Source organism: Coenobita brevimanus, chromosome 97, assembly GCF_032717465.1.
Source record: "Coenobita brevimanus isolate Jiangsu-jjx chromosome 97, ASM3271746v2, whole genome shotgun sequence".
NCBI classification, from domain to species: domain Eukaryota; kingdom Metazoa; phylum Arthropoda; class Malacostraca; order Decapoda; family Coenobitidae; genus Coenobita; species Coenobita brevimanus.
Genome location: NC_137050.1, coordinates 24,514,196 through 24,525,140, shown reverse-complemented (window position 1 = coordinate 24,525,140; position 10,945 = coordinate 24,514,196). Strand labels below are relative to the sequence as shown.

The 10,945-nt window shown below is 43.0% G+C and overlaps 1 protein-coding gene across 1 annotated transcript in view; it reads left to right on the top strand.

Annotated features, from left to right (window-relative positions):
• Nucleotides 1-10,945, top strand: part of LOC145413629 (uncharacterized) — a 155,445-nt gene that overhangs the window by 39,224 nt on the left and 105,276 nt on the right. Inside the window, exons 10-11 of the mRNA XM_080283290.1 lie at nt 1,495-1,606; nt 3,756-3,934. Of these exons, the coding sequence (XP_080139416.1) occupies nt 1,495-1,606; nt 3,756-3,934 (291 nt within the window). The remainder of the gene's footprint in view (nt 1-1,494; nt 1,607-3,755; nt 3,935-10,945) is intronic.

The following is a 10,945-nucleotide window of genomic DNA, read 5'->3' as shown; positions in this document are numbered from 1 at the left end:
TTAGATTACCCTCTCTCTTTATGCTACCCCTCTCCCTTTTCAGACTACCTTCCCTCTTCAGAGTTCCTCACACTCTCAGACTATTTGGTCCCCTCAGACTATCTCTTTTCTTTCTGTAGGCTTCCTTCTTATTCTTAAAACTACCACTTTGTCCTTGAGGCCATTATCCTCATCCCTTTTTCAGACTTCCTTTGACTCTTATACAATCATCCTCTGCCTGAAACTACCTTCCCTTCTCCGACTAATTCCCCCACCACCCCACCACCCCTTTCTCGGTCTACCAGTCCTCTTACCTTCAGAGTATCTCCCCCATCGCCAGGTTATTTCTCTCCTGCTCCTAAGCATCCCTCACTTAGACTACCAATCCCCACCTTTCCCCTCCATCAGACTGCCATTCATTACTGGACTCTTTGATAGCCATTTTTTCCCATTTATATTTTTCTGTACAGGTTTAGGGCGTTTTTCCTGTGTCTGAGCTGAGTGCGCTATTGTGTCACCGATTTTTCCTCGGTGCGGAAGATACTTACGGTATATTTTTTGTCTCCTGATCGCCTCGCCCGGATCATGAACACTGGGTGAACAGACTCCTGGTGATCCATTAAATTAAGAGTTTCCTTTGAGCTTATTCTTTCTTCGTAGTTAATTAGAGTGAGAATGGCTGCCCCTATAGAGATCAGACTGGGTGATGAATTTCCTTCCTGATAATAACCCTTTCACCTTGAGCAGATCTCCAAAAGTCATTTATAAATCCATACGTAATCAGCTGGTGCATTCGAAGTAATATTGATAAAGCCGTGAAGAGACGTGATGGAAGGGAACTGGTTAATGGAGACGGTTTTAATACCTCTATTCTAAACTTAATACAGTAAGTAAATAAATAAATTATCGAAATGAACTGCATCGCTAAGTTCGTTCGCTATAATTAATTCCATTTTCTGCGGATACCGGTGACGTTGTAGGAACTAAATCACAACATCCCTGTTTTAGCCCAACACGGACATACGTATGAACCACCTTATCACACACCACCCGCTCACTCGCTGTTTTACTATGTCAACCGTATAGCGGGGGAGGCGGCGTGGATATATCGGGCACGCCATCTCGTTGTGCTTGGTGCTGGTTAATGGTTTGAGGACGACAATACGGGGAATCTGGTCTGGTTGGATAATATGGGCCTTAAATGATACACTTACTATAATTATGCATCGCTTTTGTATATTTCAAAGCTAGTGTTGATACTGTATATTACTTTTCCATCTGCTTTAGGGGAAAAGTGTTTTAATCAAGACTTCCATCTGCAGATAGTTTGCATATACCATAAATAACTATTTATAAAAACTTGCATTTTCCTCCAGTCATCGGGATATACTATAAGGATTCGTCTGGTTTCCACTGTGAACAGCTTCCTTGTCACTTTCACATCCCACCCACTCTACTTATTTTCCTCCAACTTTTTCTTATCCACTTGTTCACCTCCTCTTTCTCCCTCCTCAGAACGCCCCGGCCAGCCCGTTGTGGAGGTGGAAGGCGACGGACAGGTGACGGCTGGAGATGAAGTGTCCATCCTTTGCACCACCAGGGGAGGCAACCCACCACCAGAAATGAGGTGAGTATGGGGTGTAGACTAATGGAGATATAGGATGAGATGGAGACTAGTAGATAGACTGATGATTAGATAGGTAGGTAGATAGACAGATAGACAGGCAGATGGACAGATAAACAGGATGACAAACGAGCATATATCTAAAATGACGATGATTACATTGATGGAAGAAAGAGTGGCCAGATAAAAGAAAAAAAAAAGCCAATAATCAGACAAAGAATCCCGAAACTTATACAGTCAAATCATTGAATAGATTGACCTTTGCTCTACAGACACACTGGCCATGAGAGATAAAACAGCGCTAATTTGCGGATGGTGGGCTACGATTTTTCCCGCGTGGCTTCACAAAACGACATAATGCGGCGAAATTAAGCGAGCTTACCCGGCCTCGATGAGGATTATTAGATCACGCGGCCTTACATCACATCCACCACGCGAAAGGGAATTTTTACTAATGTCTGCCAGAGAGAATAATTGGAGAGAAAAGTCTGGCAAAGTGAGATTAGGTGAATTAGTTTGCAGTGTCAATCACAATAATTTGAGAAAAATGTATCGTTAAGAGAAAATACATAAATGCTTTTGAAAAGTCAGTCAGAATAAATGGAGAAAAATGTCTTGCTAAAGGAAATTAATATGCACTTCTGTATTGCCACTGAGAAAGAATATGTAGAGAAATTTTTCTTGTATTTCATGCGGGTAAGACGTAATGTTTGCATTACCGTTATTAACAAGAGCAAAATCGTAGCTTACATAGATTCCACCATGTTAAAAGTAAGTAAAAGCTCATAGTTTTTGCAACACTTGATGGGAAAAGGAAATACCGTTCACAGTAGCACATCAGTTCAATTTGATTCTGATTTAAAAATGCATTCTTCCTTAGGCATTCGAGATGAGATTAAAGCTAAATGATATGTTTCCAAAAGTGATATGAAGAGGAAGAGAGATGTAAACAGATTGCGAGAAGGTGCCACCCAAACATGATCACTGTTTGATGTCTGTCCAGCGTGCTTACCGTCACGTGGAAACTCACATCTCGCGGACATGATCCACCCACGCCAAGAAGGGAGGAAGGGAGGGTGAGAGAGTTTGTTTATCCGAAAGTTTTCTCACGTTTGTTGTTTCCACCATCCCGAGGACAAGAGGAAAGGTGAGGCGCAGAACACCACTTACCTACCTCTGTCTTCCTCTCACTCTCTCAACCCTGACCTTTGAATGCGAGACATCACCTTCTCCTTTCATCCGGCCAAACAGCTTACCAGGTTTCTGTCTCTCCGAGCCTAATTCAACATTGTTAAACTCTTCTGTAAACTATTTTTTTTTTTCTATGTCCGACAATATGTATGAAAATCCCCTCATTACGGCATATATATTTGCTACTATTTCCTCTAATACATGGCATTGCTTTATTCCTGACTGTCGTCTTAAGCTCTAAGCCTTATCGACCTTGACTCGGCTTGCATCCTAAGACTCACAGGGATCTGAGTCTAATGAACTCTCCTCAAGTGCTGTCTAATATTTCACTCGATAAAGGTCATATCTTTGCATAGCCTCCAACAGCATTGCCGTGTTTTTAAAGCATTGTCGGTCGGTCTTCTGTGCTGTAGAAAAATAGGGTAGTTTTTTTTTTTTTACAGTAATGCTCTGTGACATGTTATATATATATATATATATATATATATATATATATATATATATATATATATATATATATATATATATATATGAAGCACGCAATTTTATCCCACACACACTCTGTCCCTTGTCCTCACATTTGTCGTTCTTCCTCTGCTATTCACCTCACTCTGTTACATCACCGTTGTCCCGTTCTGTATGTCATTCAGTCAGTTATAATCTCCGTGCTTTCTTGTTCAACACCGTTCATTGTTCTCTTGCTGCTTCTTATCTAGCTGTCCTGGTGTTTTTTTTTTCTCCTGTACGCTTTTATCCTCCTTTATCCTACGTAGTGTTCTCATTTTTTTCACCATCCATTTCGTTTTTTTATCCAACTCACTCCTGTCCTTTTACTTTCAAGTGTCCCTGTCTTCCTCTTATCTCTCACACATCTGACATTTATTTCTCCCTGTCTTTCATTAATCTCACTTACACCTCAGTAACCCTTCATCCATTCTCTCTCTCTCCCTCTTTCCCTCAGGCTGTTCAAAGGCGAGGAGCAGCTAGAGGACGTGAAGGTAGACAGCGACGGTACTCTGAGCTGGGCCAGAGTGACTGTGAGAGTGAATGCCTCAGATAATGGCGAGAGAGTCACCTGCGAAGCCACCAACCTCGCCAGTTCCATCCCTACCATCGGCCACACCACCTTGGACGTCAACTGTGAGTGTGATTTTATATTTCTTCAATCTTCAACGCTTTTCTGTCCTTTTTGTTGATTCTCTTATCCTCTTATCTCTCTTAAACTGTCACAAACCTCTCAAACACTGTCATACTCACTCATTCCCTGTTCTCACTCTTTTCTGTCGTTGGTTGTTGGTACTCGTGCCTGGTTATCTCTCAGACATTTTCTGTATATTTTCTCACCGTCGGAGTTTCTACATTTAATCTGCCCAACTCATATATTCACAAAATTCTAATTCCCTTCAATCTTTCGGTATTAATATCCTTGTCTCATTTCCTTGATGTTATCTGTACTCGTTCTGTCATTCAAAAGGCTTTAGCACACTTAGTATGTCAAACTCCCGCATTTAGTCAGTCAATCCCACTTACCACCCAAAATCCAGCTGCTACGTGCATTGTTAGCCTGTTCCTATAAATAGTAGCATCACCTGCTGACAAACGTCTCCACATAACAAACCCACGCCGTCTTCCAACGCGCGAGCGCGCTCGCACACACACACACACACACACACACACACACACACACACACACACACACACACACACATATTGTATAAAAACACCTACTCCCAACTCACCCACACGCACACACTCATAACGAGGCACTGCTCACCTGCTACCTTGCCTCCCTGATGGAAAACACGCCTAATGATCTCTGTCATGGCCAGGACAGCTTTGGTATCCTGTGCATAGTAAAGATTAGTTCAGCTGAGTCACAGGGGTTGAAAGGTGCAAAACATTACATCAACCGGTTTATTCTGTATACTTTGCCTGTACTCTACCTTCGGAAGCTTTTAAAATATTCGTGTATTTAAAATTTTGCATCATATTCAACACACACACACACACACACACACACACACACACACACACACACACACACACACACACACACACACACACACACACACACACACACACACACACACACACACACACACACCGCCAATGAAACTACTAGTCAGTATAAATCGCTATTCAGACTCTCCAACCGGCCATATGTTTTCCCACGTAAATACCGGTCGAGATTTGCAACATTTTCCGAGCTAATTCGTGGAAGCGTTTTGCACACGGGTTTAATCAGACGGTCATCACGGAGGCTCTGGTGATGAATTTTCCACATACGTATTAATTGTAAGCCCCCAGACCGACTTTAAATGAGGTAATTGCTTTCTCTCTTTCACTTTATCAACTCATCTACGTTAATTTATTTGTATCTCATTTTCTTACTTTTTCCATCATATTTTCTGTATCTCATTACTCTAGCACAGTTTCTATATTATCGCGCTGTCTCAGTTTTAATTTATCTCTCATTATCTGTCTCAGTGTTATCATTTATAATCCTGAAGTTTGGAAAATAAAATGAGTGACTGAAATGAGTGACTGAGGGGAGATGTGAAAGACTGATAATTATAGGAGAAATGGAGAGAAAGTGAATGTATCAAGAGCATAAGGAAGACGTTGATAATATAGGGAGATGTGAAATGTTGATAAACTACAGGACGAAGAGAAACAAAGAGGAGAGAAACAGAGCACAGATTTCAAGAGAATGGCAAGAGGGTGAAAGGGAAAGGGGAACAGTTATTGAATGGAAACGGAAAGACAGGAAAAAGAGAGGGATGTGGTTTGTGAGCAAGGCTGATGAAAGGAGAACAGAGAGAGAGGAGAGAGAGAGAGAGAGAGAGAGAGAGAGAGAGAGAGAGAGAGAGAAATGAAGGGGGAAAAAAGGGAATGAGTATCGTCTGTCATCATCCAGAACGCCCGGGGTCAGGAGAGAGAGAGAGAGAGAGAGAGAGAGAGAGAGAGAGAGAGAGTGGAGGAGGTCAGTAAGGGGAGAGAGAGAGGGGGGTGGGGTAAGCGCGTCTCTTTCCCCCCAGGACGCCAGCTTAAAGGCGAACTTCCTGTACGAGCAGCGTGAGAGAAGACTGGTGGAAAATCATGAATGAACTGGGCTCGATCGATGCCGGGTTGTGGCGTGGTGAGCTTGTGAATGGAAGGCCAGCGCGCGCAGGGCGAGGGGGACTTTGGGGGGGGGGCGGTTTCTGGGGGCTTCGGGGGTTAGGGAGGACAGGAGGGGGAGAAGGGAGGATAGTGAGAAGGGGAAAGATAGTCAGGGGTCATGTACGGGAGCGCGAGGGAGGGATGCAAGATAGGATGAAGGGAATGGGAAGAGAGAAGTTTGGTGGAGAGACATTAAAAAGTAAAAGAGAGGAAGAAAAAGGGAAGATAGAGGGAGGGGAAGGAAGATTGGAGGGAGGTCAAGCGAGGGGGGATAAAGAGAACGAAACCAAACATGAAGAGGCCTTTTTCCCCTTGAGTCTGTTTAAGGCAGGTAACTAACACAACTATTTTTTTAATAAGAGACAAGGATAAAGGGTGGGATGAGGAGGAGGAGAAAGTGTACGGAAGAGGAAGTAAATAATTGGGCTACATTAGATTAGAGGGAGTCAGGTAAGAGGAGGAATAATAGGTTGGAATGAGAAAGTGTGACAGTGGTTTACAGTAGGATTGGAAGTCAGGTGGAGAAGGAGAAGGATCGGAGAGTGTGTGAGGAGTGTACGGTAGGTTAACTCGATTTTTTTTTCTTTTGTAATTGCCGAAATCAGGCTTATTTGCACATATTTACCCATCTCTCATCATATATTCAGTCTTGTGTGTGTGTGTGTGTGTGTGTGTGTGTGTGTGTGTGTGTGTGTGTGTGTGTGAGAGAGAGAGAGTGAGAGAGAGAGAGAGAGTTGTGAACATCACATCACATCTTTTCCCCCTCAGTATTATTTCCGTCTTCACCGGATCCCCTCGATGTCGCCAATCGTCGCCTAAAATACCACTAAATAATTGGGACACAGGAATCTGATAAAGGGAGAGAGAGAGAGAGAGAGAGAGAGAGTTCTGAACATCACCGCACATCTTTTCCCACTCAGTTATTTCCTCTGCTATTTCCCAGCCTTCACCAAATCCCCTTGATGTCGCCAATCGTCGCCTAAAATACCAGCAAATAATTGGGACACAGGAATCTGAGAGAGAGAGAGAAAGAGAGAGAGAGAGAAAGAGAGAGAGAGAGAGAGAGAGAGAGCACCTAGCACTGAACAGAGCCGATTATGACGTCGGTAAAAACTGAATGAATGTGATGAATACTGGATCATTTGGACTTTCATTTGGCATTCCCAGCCACTGCAAAGGAAAAAGGTTTTGAATGATAGATTTTTTTTTTCTTTTGTTTCACGGACCATCCATTGTTCATTTTGTTGACCGGATGACCAAAGCGCATGAGTTAGAATTAATTTGCCCGGCCAATCCCTAAGCTGATTAGTGGAAACCTAGTGTTACCTGAACATTAATTAGTGGGTATTACGTAGATAAGTGGACAGAGGGAATGGACTGAGAGAGAGAGAGAGAGAGAGAGAGAGAGAGAGAGAGAGAGAGAGAGCTCTATGGGAGAGTGGGGGAGAGAAGGGATAGAGGGCATTAAAGGGGAGAGAGTGAGAGAGAGAGAAGACAGGGCACCGAATATGAGGTTTATGAATGCGTAAGCTAGAAAGATTGACAGACAGACAAATCCTAAACAGAAATACATTCCGGGATAAAGGTTCGTCTACGCTTGAACTGTCTACCTATCTTTTAAGGCAAGAAGGCAGATCTGTCACATTCCTTCCTGAAACGTCGTATTAGAGAATTATTCATTGGCAGGGAAACATAGCAAGTGCATCTCGGCTTAGGTATACTTGTCTGCACAGGAATGTGAAAGCTATAAGAAGTGAAATGTCAGACGAACTCTTGTTGTAGTTTGTACGCACCATACATACACGTATAGTAGCCATATACACAAAGCAACCATAAGTCCAAGCTCATTTCTAAAGTGTTATTGTTTCCGTTATAGAAGAGTTTTTTTTTGGGATGCAGATAAAAGACAGAAATAATGAGGAAGGAGAGAGAAAACAGGACAGCTGTCTCATGAAAACAAGATGTGCAAGAAGATAAGAATCAGATGTAAGTACTCCTCTTGCAAAGACGTAGCAAAATTAATCACTATTTCTGCCCTCTTTAGCTTATTACATCCCGCAATGAGCAGCTTTCTCTTATTTTATGAAACAGAAAACATAACCTCTAAAGTCATAGCAATGAATAACATGTCAGTTTAACCATTCCATTGACATGTAACACCAGAATTCCATTCCAACCACTGTCAGACGAATCAGTTCAGCTGAGCTTGAGCGTTAATACGTGTTTTATTAGCTCATTGATCACCAGGACAACACCATTATTCTGTTCCAACTGAGCGTGAGGTATGGAGGCTGTTTCGATGTGAACAGAAAAATCAATAGCCATCACAGTTTATTTGGGGAAGAAGAAACCTAGAAGAACATCATCTTGCTTGGAGGAGAGTTGTTTTCCTCCGGAGAGTTGTTTTCCTCCTACCTCCGAGAATAACAAAGGAGGTGCTGAGACACTGTAAGAAAATATATTGTCCTGAATCTTGGCGAAAGAAAAGGTGCCCGATATTTGCATGAGCAGAAGACAAAGCCGATGACAAATAAAGCATTGCCACACCCGAGGGCAAAGGGTGGAGAGAAACTGGGGGAGGAGCTTATAGAGAAGTGTGTGTGTGTGTGTGTGTGTGTGTGTGTGTGTGTGTGTGTGTGTGTGTGTGTGTGTGTGTGTGGATGGGTGGGTGGGTGGGTGGATAGGTGGGTAGGTGGGTGTAGGTGTGGTTGGGTGTGCTTCCAAGAGGTTGAAGGAACAAAATGGTTGAGGTGGGAGGAAGGTGGGAGAAATGCTTATATTACGGTACGTTAAGTTCCGTCAGTTTTTCAAACTTCCTGAACTTAAATTTTCCATTCTTCAGCCATAGCCCTTTGATGTTTCCAGTCTTTGGAGTTGGTCTATGGGGTATAATGTATGGAATGAGAGAGAGAGAGAGAGAGAGAGAGAGAGAGAGAGAGATGAGTGCTGTTATACTCCTCTCAGTTCATTTTTATTTTTCCTACTGTCAAAAGGGTAGAGCCAAAAGAACAGGAAAATGGACGGGGCTTTGACCTTTTCTACACGATGACCAGATTCTTTTTTAGTCTTGTCACTACCAGAATTTTTTCATTCAGCTAACGAAAATCCATGTAGCGTCTCTACCCATTGCACAGCGGTGGCTGCTTTATTGCTTTATTCCCCCTACCATCATTTTTTTTTTTTAGTGTAACTCCAGTAATCCAATGACGTATTTTGTTATCCCCTCTTATTGTGACAACTGAATAGGCGATTTTATGCAATTTCGGTAAGAGCTCTAGTGCTGGACAGGTTAATGAAGGTTACATCAAGCCTGTCCAGTTCGAAAAGTATCTCCTAAATGAATATAGTCGCCTGGAGATAGAAGAATGACGTAATAAATACTTCTTTGGACTGAAGGAGATTAAGGGAGACCTTTCAAGCGGTTAAAACTGTGGAATTGATGGTGAAAAGGGAGGAATTAAGGTCAGATGCTGAACTATGTAATGCGATGTGTAATGCGTTCGTGTGGGTGTGTCTAAGGCTTTATGAGAGCGCTACAGAGTGATGCTTTGGAGCCCTCCTTTTGATATTCCCGTAGGCTACAAGACCTGAATTTCACACACACACACACACACACACACACACACACACACACACACACACACACACACACACACACACACACACACACACACACACACACACACAAACTCTCTCCCTCTCCCCCTCTCTCTCTCTCTCCATATATCCATCTGTCTATTAGTCTATTAATGTTTTCGCCTCCCTCTCCATTTCTCTTTTATCTCTCATTCTTCACTTCGGTCTCATTAACCTCATTTTTTCTTCTTGCTTTTTGTTTCCCCTCATTACTTGCAGCCTTTGTTCTTCCTCTTGTTCAGTCATGTCACCTTCACCTGGAGCCTCCTCTCTTCTCTTCTTCCAGTTTTCCCACTTTCCTTCTCTCCTCCCTTCTCTTCTGCTTCTTTCATCACGTTGGTACTCCTGTCTCTTCCGTCCCTTTTACTCTCCTTCTCTCCTCTGGCCTCTTCTACTTATCTCACCTTCCTTCTCCCACCTTGTAGCTCCTCCTCCTTTCTTTCTGCTTGCTCTCTTTCTCCTACGTATTGACGAAGAAGAAAGGGGAGGAGGAAGAGAGGGAGGAATAGAGGGATGGGGAAGATGAGAAAGAGCAGAAATGAAGGGAGTTTACCAGCCAGGGGTCTCACTGGATTCAAGTGTTGGAGCCTTGGGGGCTTGAGACCGCCAACGGAGCCCAGGTTATTAGCGAGGAGTGGTACTCGGGTAGGGATCAGAGGAGTGAAGTAGGAGGAAGAGGAGACGAGGAGGGAGGAGGAGTAGAAGGGAACAGCGATGGAGAGCGGGAGGGGAGGTGACAGGAAGAAATGGAAAGAGTTAGGGTAAGATGAGAATAACAAGGTGAGCAACAGCAAGAGAAAAGAGAGGGCGTGGAAGAGACGGACAAGGAAAAGCAAGAGGAAAAGTAAAAGGGAGGAGCGACAACAAGTAAGAAGGCGGAGGGGGAGAGTGTGATAAGGAGTGGATGAGGAAATGAAAGGGAAGAGAAACAAGAGAAAATGAAAAGAGGGACTGGCGTAAGGAAGAGGAATTGATCTGCAGGCTAACTATTGACGGATTAGGGTGAGATAATTAATTCGCCGGGAGATGTCAGCAGGAGGAAGGTGCACTAGTTGTGAGGAAATGAATAACGCAAACTGAAGGAAAGAGGTGAAACAGGGAATACTGAAGGAAAGAGTTTGGTTGATGGAGCTAAAAGAACAAAACAGAAAACATTTGAAAGAAGGAAACAAGAAGGGAAAGTTAAGGATACTGATGTAAGGTATGAAAAAAGCTGTTAAATACAAGCTGAGGATGATAAAAATAATAATGATAAGCAAATCTGGGGAAAAATGGTTGACAAGATATAAGAATGATGAAGAAGGAATGTAGATGGAATAAAATAAAGATCGGCATATCAATGGAAGGCGAGAA